At 42.8% G+C, this 26,770-nt stretch overlaps 1 protein-coding gene across 1 annotated transcript in view; it reads left to right on the top strand.

Moving 5' to 3' along the window:
• Positions 1 to 26,770, top strand: part of ano1a (anoctamin 1, calcium activated chloride channel a) — a 112,321-nt gene that overhangs the window by 34,547 nt on the left and 51,004 nt on the right. The window contains exons 3-4 of the mRNA XM_084330537.1: positions 14,645 to 14,743; positions 17,582 to 17,733. Of these exons, the coding sequence (XP_084186663.1) occupies positions 14,645 to 14,743; positions 17,582 to 17,733 (251 nt within the window). The remainder of the gene's footprint in view (positions 1 to 14,644; positions 14,744 to 17,581; positions 17,734 to 26,770) is intronic.

Here is a 26,770-nt window from a genome sequence, read left to right as displayed (position 1 = left end):
CCAGCGACACAGGCGAGCCAGCTGAGAAGGTGCCACGAGCAGGTTCCTTGTCGTCTATGTTTGGCGAAATTATGGCTGAAGAAACCCCCCGCAGCAGCAGGCCAACGACGATAGCGCGGCTGCGTCACAGCTGAATCTTTACCTGGCAGAGCCACCCACTGGCGTACTGGAAAGCAAACAGGCATCGCTTCCCTGCCCTCGCCACTGTGGCAAGAGCGTGCCTCTCTGCGCCCGGCACAAGTGTGGATAGTGAGCGCTTGTTCAGCGCTGCATCCAACATCGTGGATGAACACAGGAACAGGATTATGTCCGAAAAGGCAGAGATGCTCCTCTTTATTAAAAAGAATCTGCCAATGATGCTTAATAAATAACACGCCATAGGCATTTAGTCTATAGGCTAAGGTCTCTTTCTGGCCTTGTTTTAGAAGCCTATAGCCCCCAGGCATATTGCCTTTTGCACTGTTTTGCCTATTAACGCAAATTGTTTTTGCAGCCAGTTATATTATATTTATATATGTGTAATTGTTGCAGTTGCTTAATATTATTATTATTATTATTATTATTATTATTATTATTATTATTATTATTATTATTATTATTATTATTATTATTATTATTATTATTATTATTATTATTATTATTATTATTATTATTATTATTATTATTATTATTATTATTATTATTATTATTATACTAATTAAAAACAAATGTTCATCTAATTAAATTCTCTGCGTATTATCTATTAATGCTTCAATTCATTCAGAAACGTTGCAGCAAACAATCCATATGTGCATTTGTTTACATAATGATAACGAAAATAACATATCATTGAGGGAGGGACAAATGGAAACTTAGCCTAATACTTCACCCTGTTAGTAAGTTGAACTCGCTCTGACTGCTGAGGGCAGCTGAATTGACCAAAGCAGTATACACACAGACAGTGGAGCTGTTTGCAGATAGCGAGCATTTTGACTTGTTGCGTGGTGGCGATGTCTCGCAGATAATACAACTACAAGTACAAGTATAATTATATAATATATATATTTTATAAAAAAAATATATATATAATTTTTTTTTAATCAATAAAAAATTATCGGTATCGGATCGGTATCGGCCGATATGGCTCAAGACGATCGGTGATCGGTATCGGTGGCAAAAAACGTGATCGGGGCATCCCTAGCACACCCATACCCCTCTATTTAATAACAATCTTCTCCTTATTGGACAACAACCTATTAGGTACCCTAGATGGGAAAAGAAAGGCATCCACACATTGGGGGATATCTTCGATAACTCTGGTCTCCGCTCTTTCCAGGATATATCCAACGGATATGATCTCCCCGGAACCTCCTTTTTCTTTTATTTACAAATAAGAGCAGCTCTGAAGGCTCATGGCATGCCATGGGATGCTCCACTAGTGCATCACCGCTTTCACAAATTATTTTATGACAAAGAGACATCGAGAGGCTTCGTTTCTGACTTTTATCGCCATTTACTCATGACCTCGTATAAAGAGCTCCCCCTGGATACGATTTGGAGAAAGGATGTTCCGGAGTTGGATGTAGATTTTGATTGGGATGCAGTCTGGGAAAATGTTCGGTTATCCTCACACAACCCAGATCACCAACAGATTCATCTAAATTTTATTCACAGGACTTATTTAACCCCTAGACGATTGAATTCAATGGGTCTCAGACCTGACTCTCTATGTACCTTGTGTCCAAATGGTGCCACAGGACATTTATGCATATGTACTGGGAATACCCTCCTGTTGTGATTTTTTGGGAAAATGTTACATATCAGACATTTTCTCTCTAACCATACCTGTATCTCCTTCTGTATTATTATTGAATGATCTCTCTAAATTACCGACCTCTATACAGGTGAAAAAACTCATTTTGGCCGGCCTCACAGCCGCAAAAAAATTGATTGCCTCACGTTGGTTTCACCCAGACAGACTCTGTCCAAAGGTATGGTTTCTCACCTACCTTGACGTGATCTATTTGGTGATATCCACGGCACGTGTTATAGGGGTTAGGGAATCTGATATCACAATTTGGTTGGCTACAGTGGCAAAGTTGAGGGAACGCATATAAGTTTGGACATTTTTGTTTTGATTCTTGTTTTTTGCTGAGTGATGTATTGTGAGTGTGACTCATGTTGAGGTCCTGGGGTGAGCGGGGGGAGGGGGGGGGGGGGGGGGGGGGAGAGAACGAGCGAGTGTCCATGTAGGATGATCACTGTACAGTTGTATCAGTTGTTGTCTTGTCATGTGGTGTTGAGTTATTGTATTGGGAAGTCTTTTTATGTATTGTTGTTGTTGTAGTGTGATATGTTTTGTTTCATGCTGGAAAAAAGAAAAGAAAAATATTTGATCAAAAATAAAATTGCCCTCGTTGACATGCTGACATGGTCTTATTAAATGACTGTTATTGTGAATAAGATACAGACAAATACCTTTGCGTTTAATGATTCTACTAGGACTACTACTAGACTAATAGGATACTAGTCTACTAGGCTACTGACTACTAGGCTACTAGGATACTGGCTACTAGGCTAATAGGTTACTAGTCTAATAGGCCACTATGCTAATAGACTAATAGGCTATCAACATTAAGCTAGCGGCAGCTTCAACATTAAGCTAGCGGCAGCTTCAACATTAAGCTAGCGGCAGCTTCAACATTAAGCTAGCAGTAGCTTCAACATTAAGCTAACAGTAGCTTCAACATTAAGCTAACAGTAGCTTCAACATTAAGCTAGCAGTAGCTTCAACATTAAGCTAGCAGTAGCTCTAACATTAAGCTAGCGGCAGCTTTAACATTAAGCTAGCAGTAGATTCAACATTAAGCTAGCAGTAGCTCCAACATTAAGCTAACAGTAGCTCCAACATTAAGCTAGCAGTAGCTTCAACATTAAGCTAGCAGTGGATTCAACATTAAGCTAACAGTAGCTCTAACATTAAGCTAGCGGCAGCTTCAACATTAAGCTATCAGTAGCTTCAACATTAAGCTAGCAGTAGCTCCAACATTAAGCTAACAGGAGCTCCAACATTAAGCTAGCAGTAGCTTCAACATTAAGCTAACAGTAGCTCCAACATTAAGCTAACAGTAGCTTCAACATTAAGCTAACAGAGGCTCCAACATTAAGCTAACAGAGGCTTCAACATTAAGCTAGCAGTAGCTTCAACATTAAGCTAGCAGTGGCTTCAACATTAAGCTAGCAGTATCTTCAACATTAAGCTAACAGTAGCTTCAACATTAAGCTAACAGTAGCTTCAACATTAAGCTAGCAGTAGCTCCAACATTAAGCTAACAGTAGCTCCAACATTAAGCTAACAGTAGCTTCAACATTAAGCTAACAGCAGCTTCAACATTAAGCTAGCAGTAGCTCCAACATTAAGCTAGCAGTGGATTCAACATTAAGCTAACAGAGGCTTCAACATTAAGCTAACAGTAGCTCCAACATTAAGCTAGCAGAGGCTCCAACATTAAGCTAGCAGAGGCTTCAACATTAAGCTAACAGAGGCTCCAACATTAAGCTAACAGAGGCTCCAACATTAAGCTAGCAGTAGCTCCAACATTAAGCTAACAGTAGCTCCAACATTTAGCTAACAGTAGCTTCAACATTAAGCTAACAGAGGCTCCAACATTAAGCTAACAGAGGCTTCAACATTAAGCTAACAGTAGCTCCAACATTAAGCTAGCAGAGGCTTCAACATTAAGCTAACAGTAGCTTCAACATTAAGCTAACAGTAGCTTCAACATTAAGCTAGCAGTAGCTTCAACATTAAGCTAGCAGTAGCTCTAACATTAAGCTAGCGGCAGCTTCAACATTAAGCTAGCAGTAGCTTCAACATTAAGCTAGCAGTAGCTCCAACATTAAGCTAACAGTAGCTCCAACATTAAGCTAGCAGTAGCTTCAACATTAAGCTAGCAGTGGCTTCAACATTAAGCTAGCAGTAGCTTCAACATTAAGCTAACAGTAGCTTCAACATTAAGCTAACAGTAGCTTCAACATTAAGCTAGCAGTAGCTTCAACATTAAGCTAGCAGTAGCTCTAACATTAAGCTAGCGGCAGCTTCAACATTAAGCTAGCAGTAGCTTCAACATTAAGCTAACAGAGGCTCCAACATTAAGCTAACAGAGGCTTCAACATTAAGCTAGCAGTAGCTTCAACATTAAGCTAGCAGTGGCTTCAACATTAAGCTAGCAGTATCTTCAACATTAAGCTAACAGTAGCTTCAACATTAAGCTAACAGTAGCTTCAACATTAAGCTAGCAGTAGCTCCAACATTAAGCTAACAGTAGCTCCAACATTAAGCTAACAGTAGCTTCAACATTAAGCTAACAGCAGCTTCAACATTAAGCTAGCAGTAGCTCCAACATTAAGCTAGCAGTGGATTCAACATTAAGCTAACAGAGGCTTCAACATTAAGCTAACAGTAGCTCCAACATTAAGCTAGCAGAGGCTCCAACATTAAGCTAGCAGAGGCTTCAACATTAAGCTAACAGAGGCTCCAACATTAAGCTAACAGAGGCTCCAACATTAAGCTAGCAGTAGCTCCAACATTAAGCTAACAGTAGCTCCAACATTTAGCTAACAGTAGCTTCAACATTAAGCTAACAGAGGCTCCAACATTAAGCTAACAGAGGCTTCAACATTAAGCTAACAGTAGCTCCAACATTAAGCTAGCAGAGGCTTCAACATTAAGCTAACAGTAGCTTCAACATTAAGCTAACAGTAGCTTCAACATTAAGCTAGCAGTAGCTTCAACATTAAGCTAGCAGTAGCTCTAACATTAAGCTAGCGGCAGCTTCAACATTAAGCTAGCAGTAGCTTCAACATTAAGCTAGCAGTAGCTCCAACATTAAGCTAACAGTAGCTCCAACATTAAGCTAGCAGTAGCTTCAACATTAAGCTAGCAGTGGCTTCAACATTAAGCTAGCAGTAGCTTCAACATTAAGCTAACAGTAGCTTCAACATTAAGCTAACAGTAGCTTCAACATTAAGCTAGCAGTAGCTTCAACATTAAGCTAGCAGTAGCTCTAACATTAAGCTAGCGGCAGCTTCAACATTAAGCTAGCAGTAGCTTCAACATTAAGCTAGCAGTAGCTCCAACATTAAGCTAACAGGAGCTCCAACATTAAGCTAGCAGTAGCTTCAACATTAAGCTAACAGTGGCTTCAACATTAAGCTAGCAGTAGCTTCAACATTAAGCTAACAGTAGCTTCAACATTAAGCTAACAGTAGCTTCAACATTAAGCTAACAGAGGCTCCAACATTAAGCTAACAGTAGCTTCAACATTAAGCTAGCAGAGGCTTCAACATTACGCTAACAGAGGCTCCAACATTAAGCTAACAGAGGCTCCAACATTAAGCTAGCAGTAGCTCCAACATTAAGCTAACAGTAGCTCCAACATTAAGCTAACAGTAGCTTCAACATTAAGCTAACAGCAGCTTCAACATTAAGCTAACAGAGGCTCCAACATTAAGCTAGCAGTAGCTTCAACATTAAGCTAACAGAGGCTTCAACATTAAGCTAACAGTAGCTCTAACATTAAGCTAGCAGAGGCTTCAACATTAAGCTAACAGAGGCTTCAGCATTAAGCTAACAGAGGCTCCAACCTTAAGCTAACAGAGGCTCCAACATTAAGCTAGCAGTAGCTCCAACATTAAGCTAACAGGAGCTCCAACATTAAGCTAGCAGTAGCTTCAACATTAAGCTAACAGTGGCTTCAACATTAAGCTAGCAGTAGCTTCAACATTAAGCTAACAGTAGCTTCAACATTAAGCTAACAGTAGCTTCAACATTAAGCTAACAGAGGCTCCAACATTAAGCTAACAGTAGCTTCAACATTAAGCTAGCAGAGGCTTCAACATTACGCTAACAGAGGCTCCAACATTAAGCTAACAGAGGCTCCAACATTAAGCTAGCAGTAGCTCCAACATTAAGCTAACAGTAGCTCCAACATTAAGCTAACAGTAGCTTCAACATTAAGCTAACAGCAGCTTCAACATTAAGCTAACAGAGGCTCCAACATTAAGCTAGCAGTAGCTTCAACATTAAGCTAACAGAGGCTTCAACATTAAGCTAACAGTAGCTCCAACATTAAGCTAGCAGAGGCTTCAACATTAAGCTAACAGAGGCTTCAGCATTAAGCTAACAGAGGCTCCAACCTTAAGCTAACAGAGGCTCCAACATTAAGCTAGCAGTAGCTCCAACATTAAGCTAACAGTAGCTCCAACATTAAGCTAACAGTAGCTTCAACATTAAGCTAACAGTAGCTTCAACATTAAGCTAACAGAGGCTCCAACATTAAGCTAACAGTAGCTTCAACATTAAGCTAACAGAGGCTCCAACATTAAGCTAACAGAGGCTTCTTATGAGCAGCACTTATGTCCTATAAGGGTGAATTCCATTTTTGTGTCGCTGTCACCACTGGACACATTATGCCATTTGCTTTATCTTTCAAGCGCACACTTTTTTAGCAGGGAGGGAACCTCCGCCTTCCATCCATTACACTCGACATATCGCCCCCTAGAGGAGCGGGACAACACCTCCTAAGAGCGGAACAATGGCCATTATTCTCTCTTCTTCATCTCTCTCCATCTCTCTCCATCTCTCTCTCTCGCTCTCTCTCTCTCTCTCCCTTTCTCTACTCGTGCTCTCTCTCTCTCTCTCCCTCTCTCTCCCTCTCTCTCTCTCTCTCTCTCTCTCTCTCTCTCTCTCTCCCTTTCTCTACTCGCGCTCTCTCTCTCCATCTCTCTCCCTCTCTCTCTCCATTTCTCTCTCTCTCTCTCCATTTCTCTCTCTCTCCCTTTCTCTACTCGCGCTCTCTCTCTCCATCCCTCTCTCTCCCCCTCTCCCTCTCTCTCTCCATTATCTCTCTCTCCTCTCTCTCTCTCCCTTTATCTACTCGCGCTCTCTCTCTCTCTCTCTCTCTCTCTCTCTCTCTCTCTCTCTCTCTCTCTCTCTCTCTCTCCATCTCTCTCTCTCCCTCTCTCTCTCTATCTCTCTCTCTCCCTCTCTCTCTCACTCTCTCCATTTCTCTCTCTCTCTCCATTTCTCTCTCTCTCTCTTTGCATATGCAGCATCAGATAGAAGTCATAACAATATAATGGACTTGCATTCATCATCACACCATTGATCGAGGGCCTATAGATTATAGAGTCGGGGCGATGGATGGAGACGCGTGTCTTTCTCTTCTCCGCGTAATAGAAGTGTGTTACTGGAGTTGAGCTGCGAATAAACAGAATGGAATGATTCTTCCTTAAGCTGTGTGTGTGTGTGTGTGTGTGTGTGTGTGTGTGTGTGTGTGTGTGTGTGTGTGTGTGCGTGTGTGTGTGTGTGTGTGCGTGGGGGGGGGGACACACGACTTATGTGGATCTCTACTAAACTGCGGCCTGTGAATGTCAGTGAAATGGGAATTATTTGCCTGTATTCAGCCGCTGGGTTGCAAGCCGCTAGCCCTGCCGCCCTTTCGTAATCGACATTGGGAATAATTTCATTTCTGCACTCTGTTGGATGTGTATAATTTATGTTGGGAAGTAAAAGGAAAGACTAGACTACCGTCTCCCGTTCCATCCTTTCTTGCGCTCCCACAAGTATAAAATAACTGGGTAAAAATCCCGAAATAACCACCACTGCCTAGCAGTTGGAAACAACAAGAAAAACAAATGCACTAGAGACAGAGAAAACCCCAGAAGCATGAGCTTGAGACACTCCTCTACCATTGAGGGAAAAACATGAAATGGACAAGCATCCGAACACAGTCAACCAAACCTACTTAAAGGCACTGCACACCTGACACCAATCAGGTGGCAATCAAGCCCACACACCTGCCAGGCTGCATGGCAATTAACTGCAGAGGCCAGTGATTGACAGCTGTCGCTCATAGAAAGACGAAATAGACAGCTGTCCCTCACAGAAAGACGAAATAAAGCCAAAGCACCTTGGAATTAACTCAAATAAACCCCACATAAACCGTGATCCATCACACATAGTTTTACGCCACATACTGAAATACATACAATACAATACAATAAGTTTAGAGTGAGTGTGTGCATGTGGATATGTGTGCAGTCAATGTAGAATGGAGGAGTTAGTGTTCCATAGAGTCCACATTGAGCATCCTGATGGCCTGGGGGATAGAAGCTCCTTCTGAGTCTCTCTGTACCGGCCATGAGACTCCGGTAGTGCTTGCCTGACTGCAGCAGTGCAAAGAGGCAGTCGATTGGGTGACTATGGGTCTTTCACTATTCTCTTAGAGCTCTGCCACATCTAACTCTCCACAACACAACAGGCTGTGTACAGTCAGTAGACTGAGGTTTTAAAAAGCTCTCTAGGAGTTCTTCAGTGTCTGTGATGTATTTATACTCCTTGGCTGCTGGCCTGGTATTGACATTCACAGGGTTTCTCTCCCCTCGCAGCACTACGAATGATCCCCAGTAGGTTTGCCAAGCATCTCTGAACTCTGTTGCCTATACCTGCCTTCACTGTCTACAACTGCCTTACACTGTAATCATAACTACCTGCGCACCGCAAGCTATAGTCAACCCATATAACTCTGTATGATAGGATGCACAATAATGCTGTATACACCATATTTACATTTACTGTATATATATTTATCCACATCTGTCTGAATTAGGGATGCACCGAAAATCCCGCCACCGACAATTATCGGCCGAAAATGGTTAAAAAGGCTCTTTCGGCTTTCGGCCGAAAGGGTTTTAGCACCGAAAATATATGACCGAATGTCAAATAACGTGTTGTTGTGATGACGTAATCAAAACGCGACTACAGACATAGCATGCGCAACGTGTAACGTAAGCAGCTTGGCAGCTGCAGCCTTCTACAGCCTGTGATAACGAACTCCTCTTGGGAGTAGGGATGCCCCACGAAACCCGGTTCTAAACTAAATTAGAAAAAAACAGAGTATTATTGATAAACTCCGACGTTAACAGTACTGCTATCGGTAGTCTCTAGGAGCGGATTAGCTATGGAGCTAACAGTGTACCATCCATCTGCGACGCAACGGTGGCAGCAACACTGGAAACGGAGTAACATTAACGGTATGTCGAGTTCATACTACACTACACGTATGAACTCGACATAGTGTTTAAGTGTTTAATTAGCAGCAATCTGTTGTTGAAAATGTTATGTTAAACAGTGTAAACAATATACAATATAGTCAACTCTGGACATGCGCATATGGGCAACAAGGTGTGAGATGAGGGTATGTATAAATATGGTTACAATATATAATCTAATCTAATCTAAATCTAATCTAATATATAATCTAAAGAAACTAAATGCTAGAATGCTAACTGCTAAATATATGCAATATATAATCTAGTAATCCAATAGTCTAAATCTAATCTAATATATAATCTAAAAATGCCAAATGCTAAATATATGCAATATATAATCTGATAATCCAATAGTCTAAATCTAATCTAATATATAATCTAAGAATGCTAGATGCTAAGATGCTAAATACATGCTCTGATGTAGTATACAGTATTCACATAAGGTGCGGTATGCATAAGGTAAGTGTATTGTCCTTTTAGATGGGAGTCAGCTAGTAGGTTCCTAGTAGTTGTAGTTGGATGTCTGGCAGCAGTATGAAGGACTGGCCGAGGCGGTTAGTTCAGTTGAGTGTCGGGGGGGGGGGTATGAGTCTGTGACTGAACGTGCTTCTCATCTTGACTAGCTCATCGTAGAGGGGGTGGGAGGGATTCTCCAGGATAGCAGCCAGCTTCCTTCTCATCCCCCTCTCTGCCACCACATCTAGTCTGACCAGCTCGACTCCCACCACGGAGCTATCCTTCCTCACCAGCTTGTTCAGTTTGTTGGTGTCCCTCGAGTTGATGTAGCCCCCCCCAGCATGCCACAGCATAGAAGAGGACGCTGGCCACTACAGACTGGTAGAATGACTGCAGCAGTCTATTGCAAACATTGAAGGACCTGAGTCTCCTCAGAAAGAACAGCCTGCTCTGTCCCTTCCTGTAGAGGGCCTCTGTGTTGTCCGACCAGTCCAGTTTATTGTTCAGGGTTACCCAGAGGAACTTATATGTCTCCACCACTGCCACCTCATCCCATCGGATAGTTTCTTTATACCTGTATAACTGTACATATTAATACTACAACTCTGTACATACATCTGATTAGCGTTATTACTCCATTGTACTCATTTGTATATACTCCAGTTTAATCACCTATTGCAATTTACTGTTACATTTGCACTCTGGTTAGATGCCAAACTATCATTGTACTTGTGCTGTATAATGACAGCTGTCTAATCTAATCTAATCTAATATAATATAATTGAATGTAATCTAATCTAATTTAATATCATCTAATCTAATCTACTCTAATCTAATCTAAAAGTGTACAATCCGTATTATCAAAATCAATGAATAACTTTGTGTTTGTGTTCACAAAGTTCATCACAAAGTCTGGATGGTTTGAAAAAGGGCCTCAAAACTCATCTTTTTAATAGAGCCTTTTGTTGATTTTTTATCTAGTTTTAGCTCCACACATGTTATGTTCTTTTACCAGTTTTAGCCCTTCTTATTTGATGTTATATACTCTTTTACTAGTTTTAGTCTTGCTTATTTTATATTCTTTCTTAATTTTTTTAGAAATGTTTTACTCTCTTGCTAGTTTTTATGTTCTTTTAAAATGTAGCGCTTTGAGATTTGCTCCACAACTATAAAGCGCCCTACAAATCAAATATATTATTATTATTATATCAGTGCCTTGCGAGGAACATTGTGCTAATTTCTCCATGACTTTAACCCTTTCATTGTCCACACTACAGAAGGTTAACCCTTTACTATCACACTACTGACGGTAACCGCGTGTTCCTGTGTGTGTGCCGCCCATCGCATGTGTGTGTCTGCCTGCATGCCGAATAAAGACTTCTCCAAAGTCCAGTTATTATTAACCTTCTGTAGTGTGGCAGTGAAAGGGTTAACATGCTGTCGTGTGGCAGTGAAAGGGTTAAATGATGTACAGCAGATCGCACTGAACTGCCTCTCCGTCTATCTTATCAGTGCCTCCGTAGATATATATATAAAAAAAGAAAAAATAATAAGTGGTCTGGTTTACGTGTTCCTCTGCAGTGCAGTGGTTGTCTCTGCGACAGACGGCAGGGACCCAGAACATCCCAGACGGGTCAGAACCCTGAGCCTGGTGAAGGAGGAGGAGGAGGAGGAGGATAATGTGAAGTGGTTCTGGGAGGCGTATGAGTGGGCCTTACATAACAGCTGTTGCTACAGGCGGGAAGAGCTCCCACTGTGACGATAAACAACTCGTATCTCTGCTCAAATGTCTCACCTGTCTGACTCGCAGGCAGACGGGACCCGTTTTTATTAAAGTGTTAAGCCAGACAGAAAATTTTGTTGCTGATGTTGCCATTTCACCGGCTCTAGACTATTTTCACGCTCAATTGTGTTTCCCTGAAGCAAGCGTTTTCGACCGATTTAAAAAAGAGAGTGCAAACTCAGGAGAGCAGGGTTTCTCCCGTTGTGTGACAAGATCAAAGGGGGCACTGTTAGGCCGTGGCCGGAGCAGCGGAGAAACAGAGTCTGAGGCAGGTGGTCATCACCCTGGGGTTTGTGTTTGAGACAAAAGTAAGGATAACAGATCAACTAAAACACGTACAACTTGATTGACAAAGGTTGGAGATCAAGGTTTTAAACTCTGCTGCAACAGAGGGGAGAATCTCAAGCTGGACTGTTGGAGTTCATTCCATGAGCTAGAGGGGCATCGTAGCAAAATGCAGATTTACCCTGTTCAGAGCAAACTGGGGGACCTTAAGGACCAGCCAGTCACTAGAACGGGTTCCATAGGTTCCAAAATCCATTCCAATAATGATGTAGTATAAGGAGGTAGCTTACCAATAATGATGTACTGTAGTCAGGCCATGTGAGCGGCGCGGGGAGCGGAGCGGGCGGTTTTGACGTGAGCGAGGAGTGGGTTTTAAAATGGGTCGGCGGGACGTCCGGAGCGAGAGTTCTCCTCCGCTCCAATCCACTCCAGGCCGCTCACAGTGGTTTAACACTGATGTAATCTACATGTAGTACAATGCCAAAGCAACAGATGGCGATGTACAAACATGAAGGCCATTTTCAACCAATGAGAAGGGTGAACCTGTGATATCCTGTTCAGGCTTTGTCACTCACTCCTGTTAGAAAAAGTATCGACGCCATTGTTGTTGTCGTTAGCTTACATGCTAACGTTAATGGCAGCGACCATAGCATTGTGGCTCGGCTAGCTATCATCGCTTAATAGAGCTAGTGAATGGATAAACAACGTTATTTAACATTGCAGAATGGGTACAATTACAATGCGGCTCAATACAAAAAAAATGTAAGGGGCCCAGGGGGTGTAGACTGTTGTAGTTTGAGCTAATTTACACCATACTCCAAAAAAAAATAAAAAAAAAAATCTGCCGAGCGATCTGGCGCGGGGAGCGGGGAGCGCTCGATTCAAGGTGAGCGGTGAGCGAGCGGAGAGCGACTTGGGGGCGGGGTCAACATGAGCGATTAGCGGAGCGGACCAAGCTTTAAAGAGCGAAGAGCGGATTTCTCGCCCGCGCCGATCCGCTCACGTGGCCTGACTGTAGTAAGGAGGTAGTATAAGGAGGTAGCTTACCAATAATGATGTACTGTAGTATAAGGAGGTAGTATAAGGAGGCAGCTTACCAATAATGATGTAGTATAAGGAGGTAGTATAAGGAGGCAGCTTACTAATAATGATGTAGTATAAGGAGGCAGCTTACCAATAATGATGTAGTATAAGGAGGTAGCTTACCAATAATTATGTAGTATAAGGTGGTAGCTTACTAATAATGATGTAGTATAAGGAGGTAGCTTACCAGTAATGATGTAGTATAAGGAGGTAGCTTACCAATAATGATGTAGTATAATGAGGTAGCTTACCAGTAATGATGTAGTATAAGGAGGTAGCTTACCAGTAATGATGTAGTATAAGGAGGTAGCTTACCAGTAATGATGTAGTATAAGGAGGTAGCTTACCAATAATGATGTAGTATAAGGAGGCAGCTTACCAATAATGATGTAGTATAAGGAGGTAGCTTACCAATAATGATGTAGTATAATGAGGTAGCTTACCAGTAATGATGTAGTATAAGGAGGTAGCTTACCAGTAATGATGTAGTATAAGGAGGTAGCTTACCAGTAATGATGTAGTATAAGGAGGTAGCTTACCAATAATGATGTAGTATAAAGTGGTAGCTTACCAGTAATGATGTAGTATAAGGAGGTAGCTTACTAGTAATGATGTAGTATAAGGAGGTAGCTTACCAATAATGATGTAGTATAGGTGGTAGCTTACCAGTAATGATGTAGTATAAGGAGGTAGCTTACCAGTAATGATGTAGTATAATGAGGTAGCTTACCAGTAATGATGTAGTATAAGGAGGTAGCTTACCAATAATGATGTAGTATAAGGTGGTAGCTTACCAGTAATGATGTAGTATAAGGAGGTAGCTTACCAGTAATGATGTAGTATAAGGAGGTAGCTTACCAATAATGATGTAGTATAAGGAGGTAGCTTACCAGTAATGATGTAGTATAAGGAGGTAGTTTACCAATTATGATATAGTATAAGGAGGCAGCTTACCAATTATGATGTAGTATAAGGAGATAGCGTACCAATAATGATGTAGTATAAGGAGGTAGCTTACTAATAATGATGTAGTATAACGAGGTAGCTTACCAGCCATATACTATATAGGTTTTGACCTAGTTTACTCTTGGGTGTGGGGTAGCCAGGCAGGGAAGGTGTGAGCTATACCCACCAAAAACAGTATGGAAGAAAGGGGCGATAGAAAATAAATAATTAAAATTAGATTTAGACTAATAACATGTTCGGCAGATTCAAGGCAGTTGCATACAATTAATAAGTCCCCTTTAAAGGAACATGCCAACTTTTTGGGAAATTAGCTTATTTGCCAGTGTAGCCTAGTTCAGTCACAAAATACACTCCAAATACAACTCCAAAACTTAACTGTAAACATGTTGTGACCTGTGTATTTACCACGTGGAGAAATATATATAATTTTTTTGACATTTTCGTTTTCTAAGCAGATATATACTAAAAAAAAATCGCCGAACCACTGTTGCCTGGGCGCAGTGATTTCATCACCTCAAAATCCCCTTTTTTCAAAAAGCAACAGGGCTTTTGAGGTGATGAAATCACTGCGCCCAGGCAGCAGTGGTTAGGCAAAAAAGAAATCTGAGTATATATCTGCTTAGAAAAATTTAAATGTCTCCACGTGGTAAATACACAGGTCACAACATGTTTACAGGAATGTTTTGGAGTTATATTTGGAGTGTATTTCATGACTGTTGGGAACTAGGCTACACTGGCACACCTACTTCCAGTGAATGACGCTAAGCTAGGCTAAATGTGCGGCTGTTCCCTAAGCCTAAATAATGCATGCACAGAGAAGAAAAGGGTATCTTTAACGGAACGGGTTGTCTCAGACTTGTTTTCATTGCCAGTGACGGCAGCCAGAATTAAACGACAGCAGATACGAACCTAAATCTATAAATCTAAGAAATTAAACGTCACCCTTTTAATTAATACATTTCTTCCTCCGTATTTCAGAGCAAGATTCCCGGGGTAGGTTTCCTGAAGATCCATGCTCCCTGGAAGGTCCTGTGTCGAGAAGCTGAGTTCATGAAACTCAAGATGCCTACCAAGAAGGTAAAGCCTGAATTCTTTTTTTTTATTACCGTTTTACCTTTTTCTCCCATCCCCCACTTTCATTGTTATGCCAAGGTCTGGGGAGGGTGTAGACTACCACATGCTGCCCTACTGTCGGTCTGGAGAGGGTGTAGACTACCACATGCTGCCCTACTGTCAGTCTGGGGAGGGTGTAGACTACCACATGCTGCCCTACTGTCAGTCTGGGGAGGGTGTAGATTACCACACGCTGCCCTACTGTCAGTCTGGGGAGGGTATAGACTATCACATGCTGCCCTACTGTCAGTCTGGGGAGGGTGTAGATTACCACACGCTGCCCTACTGTCAGTCTGGGGAGGGTGTAGATTACCACATGCTGCCCTACTGTCAGTCTGGGGAGGGTGTAGACTACCACACGCTGCCCTACTGTCAGTCTGGGGAGGGTGTAGATTACCACATGCTGCCCTACTGTCAGTCTGGGGAGGGTGTAGACTACCACACGCTGCCCTACTGTCGGTCTGGGGAGGGTGTAGACTACCACACGCTGCCCTACTGTCAGTCTGGGAAGGGTGTAGACTACCACATGCTGCCCTACTGTCAGTCTGGGGAGGGTGTAGACTACCACATGCTGCCCTACTGTCAGTCTGGGGAGGGTGTAGACTACCACACGCTGCCCTACTGTCAGTCTGGGAAGGGTGTAGATTACCACATGCTGCCCTACTGTCAGTCTGGGGAGGGTGTAGACTACCACACGCTGCCCTACTGTCGGTCTGGGGAGGGTGTAGACTACCACACGCTGCCCTACTGTCAGTCTGGGAAGGGTGTAGACTACCACATGCTGCCCTACTGTCAGTCTGGGGAGGGTGTAGACTACCACATGCTGCCTTACTGTCGGTCTGGGGAGGATGTAGACTACCACACGCTGCCCTAATGTCGGTCTGAGGAGGATGTAGACTACCACATGCTGCCCTACTGTTGGTCTGGGGAGGGTATATACTACCACATGCTGCCCTACTGTCGGTCTGGGAGGGTGTAGACTACCACATGCTGCCCTACTGTCGGTCTGGTGAGGGTGTAGACTACCACATGCTGCCCTACTGTCAGTCTGGGGAGGATGTAGACTACCACATGCTGCCCTACTGTCGGTCTGGGGAGGGTGTAGACTACCACATGCTGCCCTACTGTCGGTCTGGGGAGGGTGTAGACTACCACACGCTGCCCCACTGTCAGTCTGGGGAGGGTGTAGACTACCACATGCTGCCCTACTGTCAGTCTGGGGAGGGTGTAGACTACCACACGCTGCCCTACTGTCGGTCTGGGGAGGGTGTAGACTACCACATGCTGCCCTACTGTCGGTCTGGGGAGGGTGTAGACTACCACACGCTGCCCTACTGTCGGTCTGAGGAGGATGTAGACTACCACATGCTGCCCTACTGTCGGTCTGGGGAGGGTGTAGACTACCACATGCTGCCCTACTGTCGGTCTGGGGAGGGTGTAGACTACCACATGCTGCCCTACTGTCTGTCTGGGGAGGGTGTAGACTACCACATGCTGCCCCACTGTAATTTTAAGTAGCCTTTTACACCTAGTCTGTTTTAACTTTTACTGGACTGTGTATAGCATGGAATGTTGTTGTTGCCGTGTTGTCGTTGAGATGTTTCTGTTGTTGTGGTTTTTGTTACTCGTGCAAGCTACAATATTAATTGCCCCGCGTGGGATCAATAAAGTTGCCTGAATCTGAATCCATCCCTACCAGTTTGTATTCAATGTCTCTTTCAACCAAGAGAAGGAAAGTAGAATTTAAGAGGGGTATGTATTCTTAAAACATGTAAAAAGGTAAGAACTAATGTAAAAGCTACATGTGTTTCAATTTTGGGAGTTAAATGATGGAATAGCCTTAGTGACGGGTTGGAGTTGTGTATTTCTCAGGGGAGATTTTAAAAAGCCTTAAAGGATAAAATAATTCAGGAGTAGCCTACAGTTTTGAGTAAAACATTTGTTTTTTTCTTTCAAAAGATTATATCTTAGAATAGAATAGACTTTTAATTGTCATTGCACACAAGTATACAACGACATTTCAGGGGAGCTCCCACAGACCGTAGTACAATATATACATACATGAAACACATAGCACTGTACATATAACAGAATATTTTAAATAATAAAGTGCATGATGAGCGGTAACATAGTGGTTATCAAGTCCAGGTAAGTGCATGGTGCACGTGAGGGGACAGTCAATGAGAGTTTAACAGTCTGACTGCTTGGGGGAAAAAGCTGTTCATAAGTCTTGAATTCTTCGCATGTATGGACCTATATCTCCTCCCTGAGGGACGGATCTGAAAGAGGTGATGTGCTGGGTGAGACTGGTCTTTGATAATACACTTGGAGCGGTGGAGGCAGCGGGAGGTGAAGACGGAGGTGATGTTTGGTAGAGGAGTCCCGACGATCCTGCCTGCCGCCTTCACCACCCTCTGTAGAGCCTCTTGCTCTGCCTTTGTGCAGCTGGAGAACCACACAGACACACCGTAGGTCAGCACACTCTCAACCGCACAATGGTAAAAGTTGACAAGGAGATTTCGTGGCAGCCCATCTTGCAGCATATTTTAAGTTTTTCTTTCTTACATTAAAATATATAAACTTTTTAAGAATTTGTAAAGGATAGGCAAAAATAAGCATGTGCTTCAGCCTATTCCTTTTTTTCGGTCGTTGATTTTGGATTTTGTGTGTGAGCTTGCCTTTAATATGTACATTTATGAATTTCTTTTCTTTTTTTCTTTTTCTTTTGTAAGTCCACACGGGTGTGTTTGATTTGTCCGTAAACAAGACCGAAAAATAAACGTCATCCATCCCCCCACGCAGAAGTACGAGGTGAAGCAGAGCAGCAACGTGGTGGAGAAGATCCGGCTGTTCATCCACAAGGTCACGGCCCCCCTGCACCCCAACGTGGAGGCCCTCGGGCCGCAGAGCGAGAAGTCGCTCTCTCACCCGTTCTCCAGCGCCAAGCAGCACCTGTGAGTCCCAAATTTTCGGATTTTTCTTTTCTCATCCATTTCCATTGAGTCCAATCCAATGGATGCATTACCATCCGGGAGACGATAGGGGGCGGTATTTTCCCTGTTCGAGCTCAGAGCCAGTCCCAATGGTAACGTGAGGCTAGATTGATGAAAAATGAATGGATATCGCTAATAAAACCAATAACGATTAAAAAACGAGACTTCTCGTCATTGACACTCAACGCATGGCATGAAATAACGAGATTTCTCGTGGCTGGCACTCAAAGTGTTAACATTCGTAACGTTACTTCTTCTCTCGCGCAAATTGATTGGATGCTGTCGGATTGTTTCAAACAAAGTGGGCAGTAGATAGGATCTTTGAGCCAAGACACAATTTACATTTAAGGACTGCGTGAATGAAGTGTCTATTCGCTGGAAATTAATTAATTCACGGCACATTTAATAACATCATTTTTTATCGTTGGGCATGGGGGAAGGTATCAAGTCTTCTCAAGTCAAAAGGTTCAAGTCCAAGTGAAGTCACGAGTCATTGGTGTTAAAGTCAAAGTCGAGTTGCAAGTCTTTTTTGATTTGGTCAAGTCAAGTCTAAAGTCATCAAATTCGTGACTCAAGTCCAAGTCATGTGACTCGAGTCCACACCTCTGCCTTATAATAATATTAATAATAAACTTTATTTGTAGAGCACCTTTCATACAAGAATAGCAAAAAAGACAGGCATAAAATTACCACAAAATTGGCAGATCAAGAGCAATGCATGAAGTGCAGGCATAAAATAAGTATAAAACGAGCATCAAAATAGAGCATTAAATCACATAGTTCTTCACATTAGGATCTAACATCCCAATAGGCCTCTTTGTTTACAGTTTAAAACCTGACAGTCTTTCATCCTATTTGATTCCCGCACAGTTTAAAACCTGACAGTCTTTCCCCCTGTTTGATACCCACACAGTTTAACACCTGGCACTCTTTCCTCCTGTTTGATACCCACATAGTTTAAAACCTGACAGTCTTTCTTCCTGTTTGATACCCACACAGTTTAAAACCTGACAGTCTGTCCTCCCATTTGATGCCCACACAGTTTAAAACCTGACTGTCTTTCTTCCTGTTTGATACCCACACAGTTTAAAACCTGACTGTCTTTCCTCCTGTTTGATACCCACACAGTTTAAAACCTGACAGTCTTTCCTCCTGTTTGATACCCACCAGTGATGCCACAGATTACTTGTAAAAGTAATCCGATTACTGATTACTGATTACTCCTTTAAAAAGTAATCCAAGTTACTTTACTGATTACTTGATTATCAGAGTAACTTAGTTACTTTGAAAGTAACTAGGTTACGAAGTCGTCGTCGTTCCCCCAACAGTTTTTTTTAAACGCTTTATTGAAAGTGCATAAATTGTTTTTAACTTGTTTCTCTGCACATAACGTAAATTGTTAAACTAGTGCTTCAGCTTCTGTACCATCAAGTATGGTAAAGCAACAGTCTATGATGCTCACAGCATTAGAGCAGCCAGCCAGTGGTTTTACAAAACCAGTGTATCCATTCACATCTAACAAATGCAGGCTGAACTATTCAATTATATCAACTGTAACTATTAAATTGTTTTTATAAATGTCTCTCTATAAACATACAATCAGTCTCTCTTTAACATGTAAATTAACTGTAAATCTGGCAAATAAGAGCTTTTGCTCTGCCACCATCAAATATACATTAATCAATAGGGAAAGAAACAATCTCTCTCTTTTGCTGTTTGGCTGGCCTCTGAGTCCTCCTGTACCTAGTCGAAGCGTCGGCTAGTGTTGTGATTCCAGATGCTTTCAATGCAATTGGATGTGCTGTTTTTAGCGGTAGACAGTATTTTGACTGAGGCTACGTTTAGACGAGCGTTTTGGGGTGGAAGTCTGAACAGAAACCGCAAAAGTCTTCCTGCGGTTTCACTTCCTTTAGACAAGCGTTTTGGGGTGGAATTCTCAGACGAATGCAGACGAGCCCTGCTGTCACACGATTGGCGCATATGTCACATGACGTGCTGTGAAGACCCGCCCTACTCTGCCTCTGATTCGCAGACTGTGGATGGGGAATGTGATTGGGCCAAAGCAGAGTCACTCACAGACAGAGAGTCCAGTCACGCCGCGGGACACATTCTTGTGTAACCCTTTCACTGCCACACCACGTCACTCCCAAATAAGAAAAACAGCTCAACATGTATTTTTGACTGTCGAAAACGAAATAAAATACTGCATTCCGCCTGCATTATGAATTTATGATGAGATAGTAACGAAATAGTAACGCACAGCCACTTGGACAAGTAACTGCAATCAGATTACTGGCTTTTAAAGATTAACGCGTTAGATTACTATTTTCGGGGGAAAGTAATCAGATTACAATAACGCGTTACTTAGTAACGCGTTACCGGCATCACTGATACCCACACAGTTTAAAACCTGACAGTCTTCCTGTTTGATACCCACACAGTTTAAAACCTGACAGTCTTTCCTCCTGTTTGATACCCACACAGTTTAAAACCTGACATTCTTTCTTCCTGTTTGATACCCACACAGTTTAAAACCTGACTGTCTTTCTTCCTGTTTGATACCCACACAGTTTAAAACCTGACGGTCTTTCTTCCTGTTTGATACCCACACAGTTTAAAACCTGACTGTCTTTCCTCCTGTTTGATACCCTGAAAGGAAATTCCCTCATGTAACCTAAGTTCTTTTATTGAATGTCGGCGAGGTGAACAGAGAGACGAGACAGAGTCCGATGGCAGTCTGCAGAGTTTTACTGAACCGTCACAGCACAAGTAGACCACAATCCGGACCACGCACCTCCGCACACAGAGCGAGCCAGTGCCAAGTGGTGGTGTCGTCAATACATCGTCACATCATTTATACATTTCTCGTCTCCACCCTTCCTCCTGGCTTAATGATTGATAGCTGTCATGTCATAGTTTGAGGACAAAGGATCTTAGATGGGAAGCGGAGTAGAAGGAGGGGCTGCCTTCAATATGGAAAAGCAGTCCCCTGCCTCCTTACCACCGCTCGCCTTATCGCCCCTCTCCACGGTACATCATATAATTGGTGTGTGTGCGTAGTTAAAGCTATATGCTCCAATGTTCTTGGAAGAATAACTGTGTCTTTGTATTAGGATTTGCATAACTGAAAAACCTATCAATTATCTGTGAGTGTTCTGACGTGCCAGAGAGAGAGATTTTGCATGTGTGCGCGTGCTTGTGCGCCGGCCAGTCGTCAGACGCGTGTCTGTGAGAAGGGAGCCTCAGGATGGATGCAGAACGGGGTCATCAGGTCATATTCAAGGAGGAGGAGAGCACAGACACAGAGCCACTGCTCCAGGCCCCATCAGGAATATTATACATTGGGGCCTTTAGATATAAGATATTACCAGACATTATGAACTGATATACCCATCAATGAACTAAAAACCTATCAACCCACACAGTTTAAAACCTGACATTCTTTCTTCCTGTTTGATACCCACACAGTTTAAAACCTGAATGTCTTTCTTCCTGTTTGATACCCACACAGTTTAAAACCTGACAGTCTTTCTTCCTGTTTGATACCCACACAGTTTAAAACCTGACAGTCTTTCCTCCTGTTTGATACCCACACAGTTTAAAACCTGACAGCCTTTCTTCCTATTTGATGCCCACACAGTTTAAAACCTGGCAGTCTTTCTTCCTGTTTGATACCCACACAGTTTAAAACCTGACAGTCTTTCCTCCTGTTTGATGCCCACACAGTTTAGAACCTGGCAGTCTTTCTTCCTGTTTGATACCCACACAGTTTAAAACCTGACTGTCTTTCCTCCTGTTTGATACCCACACAGTTTAAAACCTGACTGTCTTTCTTCCTGTTTGATACCCACACAGTTTAAAACCTGACAGTCTTCCTGTTTGATACCCACACAGTTTAAAACCTGACAGTCTTTCCTCCTGTTTGATACCCACACATATTAACACCTGGCACTCTTTCCTCCTGTTTGATACCCACATAGTTTAAAACCGGACAGTCTTTCTTCCTGTTTGATACCCACACAGTTTAAAACCTGACAGTCTGTCCTCCCATTTGATGCCCACACAGTTTAAAACCTGACTGTCTTTCTTCCTGTTTGATACCCACACAGTTTAAAACCTGACTGTCTTTCCTCCTGTTTGATACCCACACAGTTTAAAACCTGACAGTCTTTCCTCCTGTTTGATACCCACACAGTTTAAAACCTGACGTTCTTTCTTCCTGTTTGATACCCACACAGTTTAAAACCTGACTGTCTTTCTTCCTGTTTGATACCCACACAGTTTAAAACCTGACAGTCTTTCCTCCTGTTTGATACCCACACAGTTTAAAACCTGACAGCCTTTCTTCCTATTTGATGCCCACACAGTTTAAAACCTGGCAGTCTTTCTTCCTGTTTGATACCCACACAGTTTAAAACCTGACAGTCTTTCCTCCTGTTTGATGCCCACACAGTTTAGAACCTGGCAGTCTTTCTTCCTGTTTGATACCCACACAGTTTAAAACCTGACTGTCTTTCCTCCTGTTTGATACCCACACAGTTTAAAACCTGACTGTCTTTCTTCCTGTTTGATACCCACACAGTTTAAAACCTGACAGTCTTCCTGTTTGATACCCACACAGTTTAGAACCTGACAGTCTTCCTGTTTGATACCCACACAGTTTAAAACCTGACAGTCTTCCTGTTTGATACCCACATAGTTTAAAACCCGACAGTCTTCCTGTTTGATACCCACACAGTTTAGAACCTGACAGTCTTCCTGTTTGATACCCACACAGTTTAGAACCTGACAGTCTTCCTGTTTGATGCCCACACAGTTTAAAACCTGACAGTCTTCCTGTTTGATACCCACACAGTTTAAAACCTGACAGTCTTCCTGTTTGATGCCCACACAGTTTAAAACCTGACAGTCTTCCTGTTTGATGCCCACACAGTTTAAAACCTGACAGTCTTCCTGTTTGATGCCCACACAGTTTAAAACCTGACAGTCTTTCTTCCTGTTTGATACCCACACAGTTTAAAACCTGACAGTCTTCCTGTTTTATGCCCACACAGTTTAAAACCTGACAGTCTTTATTCCTGTTTGATACCCACACAGTTTAAAACCTGACAGTCTTTCTTCCTGTTTGATAGCCACACAGTTTAGAACCTGACAGTCTTTCCTCCTGTGTGATACCCTTGATTAAAATTAATTCTTCTCCCTTCGACTCTAAAGTATGTATGGCTCCTGTCCTTCTGAGACCGTATTGCATTGAGTTTTTCAAGCAGGTCGTTAACCGAATCTGTGATCCCCTGAACAAGACCAGAGGGCACCCTGTGTTTGAGTTTGAGTTTATTAGGATCCCCATTAGCTGTTGCATGACAACAACTAGTCTTCCTGGGGTCCACACAAACCATACAACATTACATACGACAAGACTTTTACAGAACAGTAAATAAAAATAAAAAAACAGATTTCTGAAGTCCATTTTCCTTCAAGCATTGACTTTCATGTACCACTTATTTTCAGATTTTCCTTTCTTTGGAAAGAAAATAATGATAATAATAATAATAATGATAATAAAACAAGAATAAAGTACTTATATCTGCATTTACAGATGCCAGCCTTCAATTATCTTAACACTAGCACAGCCATGGAGAAAATGCCACTAATTCCCGCCAGGAACGGGTCAGATGACCCGACAGCTTATATGAGAAATATGAGAAAAATAAACAGTGTAAACTATATAATTACCTCTGAATATAAAAATATGAGGTTGGCGGCTGGGTGGTGCAGCGGACTAAGCGCTCGTCACCAACGCAAGAGACACTGGTATCGAATCCGGCTGTCAGCGTTGCCTCCGGCTTGGCTGGCCGTCATACTGGCTCGATTGGCATTGTCAGCGGGAGGGAAGCCGGTGGGTGGGTCCAGGTCATTGTAAACAGCGACTCCTACAGTTCGGTCGGGGTGCCTGCACAGCGAGGGTAGGATCTGGGGGAGGTAGTGTGACCCTTCCACACGTTACACTCCCCCAGTGAGAGTCCGCGCTGCCAGGTGAAAAGAAGTGGTGGGCTGGGTACACATATGGCGGAGGAAGCATGTGATCGTCTCCGCCCTCCCAGACCGACGGTAGGGGGTAGAGTGTGCAATGACCAGGAAGGGGATTGGGAATTGGCATAACGACTAACATTGGGAGGGGAGAACAAACGGAAAAAGGGGAAAAAAAGAAAAAGAAAAAAAAGAAATGTATTTAAAATATGAGGTTTACCACAATGAAATGTAGGTTTGAGTGACATAAAAAAAAATATTATGGAAGAGCCACACATTGACGGGCAAAGAGGCACATGCGGCTAGACGCTCGCAAAGTGCTGTGCCTTTCGTCTGTTCCAACGGCCCATAATGTGGAATAATGTTCTAATTACATTTTCCTGAAGTCATTTTGAAATTTCAGAAACTGTGCAAGATAAAATGGGTACTTTTAGGAAAAGTCATTGAGTGACAGAGCTGGAGCTCGACCGAGTGACGAGTGTAACTGAGGGGTACAATTCCCTGACTGTATTAATAAGTATGGTATCATTAAACCACTACTGTCTTATGTACATTACTACTGGCCATATAGTACACAGGTATATGAGATGAACACCTCCACAATGACACGGTTCCACAACAATATTGGTTAGAATAATATTTATTAGCAGTACGAAGATTGTATTACATTACTTGAGAATTAGAGTCGCGCTTGTAAGGCGAAGAATGTGCATGAATAGGTCAAGAGCGTAAGTCCATTAGAATATTACGCAGGAGATAATGAATACCACCTGTATCATAAGAATTATATCTATGGTACACTAGTAGGGCAGCGGGAGATACTAGTAGGGTCCCTCCGGTTGTAGGCCAGCAGGGGGAGGAAATGTCCGAATGCAAAGTCTGGATCACCGGGGAATCAATAAGCTCCAGCTACGGGAGACGGTACATTACTCCCTTGATCGGCAGACGAAAGCAGCAGCTATTCTCCGGTATGCGGTGCAGCATGGAAGAAAGCTAGCCAGCCTCAGGCGTCCTAGAGGCGGGCTCGACGATGCTCCTCACAAGGTAAATCCCACACAGTTGTGGGTGTAGACGATTCTCCGCTCCATCAGATACAGGACCAAAGCAAATATAATCCAGCCGAAAAGGGCTCTGTAGTCGTCGGGTAGGTTATCCAGTGTACATATCCACACGGTCCTCGTCTAGGGCTCCTCGGATGACGGCACCAGGTTAAGCCGCCCAGCCTGGATAAGCACACTAGCTGGTACGAGAAAGCGTTGGTAATGCTGGTCACTGTAGAACGGTAGCCGCACGATACACTATACATAAATAGACTATTACTGAATAATAGAATAGGTCGAACTCGACGATACAGCGTTAAACTCTGACACTTCAGTTATCAATTCGCACGCGGTCTCAAGGCTCTATTTTGGGGCAAAACGGGCCCACTTCACAGCACGTTGTATCGTGGTGTGAGGCTTCAACTTATTGGGTAACTGTACTTCTGTATTCACCTGCGCCGTATTTATACGTTAGGTGAACAAACTAGTACCAGCCTTATTTCTGTCTCGTATTCTTGCGCAGAGCCGGTCATGTCCAGGCATGTCTTTGGCGGTGACTTTGAACTAGACATTGGGGGGTATGGCAGTGGCGCCTAGTGGATCGCTGTCCAATAGGAGAACGAAATATTATGGTCTGTACTAGGTAAAAGGGATATTCCGTGTATATGTACAAAGAATACACAAGGGATATCAGACGATATACAAATACTATGCAATATATATCAAGTAATAAATATATATATTCGGTTTAATCTGATCCTTCGTAACAACGAGGATACATTTATTGAAAATGCCTAGGGGTCATTTGACCCCTTGTCGGCTGTGCTAGTGTTAAGGTACAACTACCTGAAATGAAAATAAAAGAGAAGAATGAATCGCACTGATGAGGGCTCGCTCACGTGTGTGTGTGTGTGTGTGTGTGTGTGTGTGTGTGTGTGTGTGTGTGTGTGTGTGTGTGTGTGTGTGTGTGTGTGTGTGTGTGTGTGTGTGTGTGTGTGTGTGTGTGTGTGTGTGTGTGTGTGTGTGTGTGTGTGTGTGTGTGTGTGTGTGTGTGTGTGTGTGTGTGTGTGTGTGTGTGTGTGTTTGTGTGTGTGTGTGTGTGTATGTGTAGCTTGTGTATACTGTAGTTGTATAGGTCAGTGCTTCCCAATCCTCTCCTCGAAGCACCCCAGCCGTTCCATGTATTTGTTAACACTTTAACTGCCGGAAGCCGCTTTTAGGCGTCCTTCCCCGCCATGCTCAAGTTGCCGAAGACGCCGTAACTCGTCTTTGATATCAATATTTCAAAAATCTGTGATCGGAATCATATTTCCTTTCCGGGGCCCTGAGACACAAGTGTGATCTCCTCTCAATCCTCTAGCGGTTCAAGACCGCCATCTGGTGGCCGATCGGCAGATCGAAAAAACGGATGTTACCTTTAACCCGGCAGGACTCACTCCATATGTGGTCCGGGCACTCGCTAATGTTAGAGAGACTCAGTCTTCACACAGTGAACATTGATCGCTGCAAATAACTCGAAAAAACAACATGATTTGGATGTATATATTATTATACAACCTGGAAATGGACCGGATATTTCTATATTCCATAATAGGAACATGTCTGTTCCACGCTCATCGCCCAACGGCGCGAGGAAGATACGGTAAGATTCAGCGTTATTTTTCAATGTGTACGATACTAACTGAACATGAACATTTGATATTAATAATATATAATCCTAATATATGATATTCAAATAGTGAATGGTGATTAACATTATAACATAAATACTAGTAAGACACTAGTAAGCATGTGTGTGTGTGTGTGTGTGTGTGTGTGTGTGTGTGTGTGTGTGTGTGTGTGTGTGTGTGTGTGTGTGTGTGTGTGTGTGTGTGTGTGTGTGTGTGTGTGTGTGTGTGTGTGTGTGTGTGCGTGCGTGCGTGCGTGTGTGT

Source organism: Notolepis coatsorum, assembly GCF_963971535.1.
Source record: "Notolepis coatsorum genome assembly, chromosome: 15".
Lineage (NCBI taxonomy): Eukaryota > Metazoa > Chordata > Actinopteri > Aulopiformes > Paralepididae > Notolepis > Notolepis coatsorum.
This window is presented reverse-complemented; position numbering and strand designations above follow the sequence as displayed.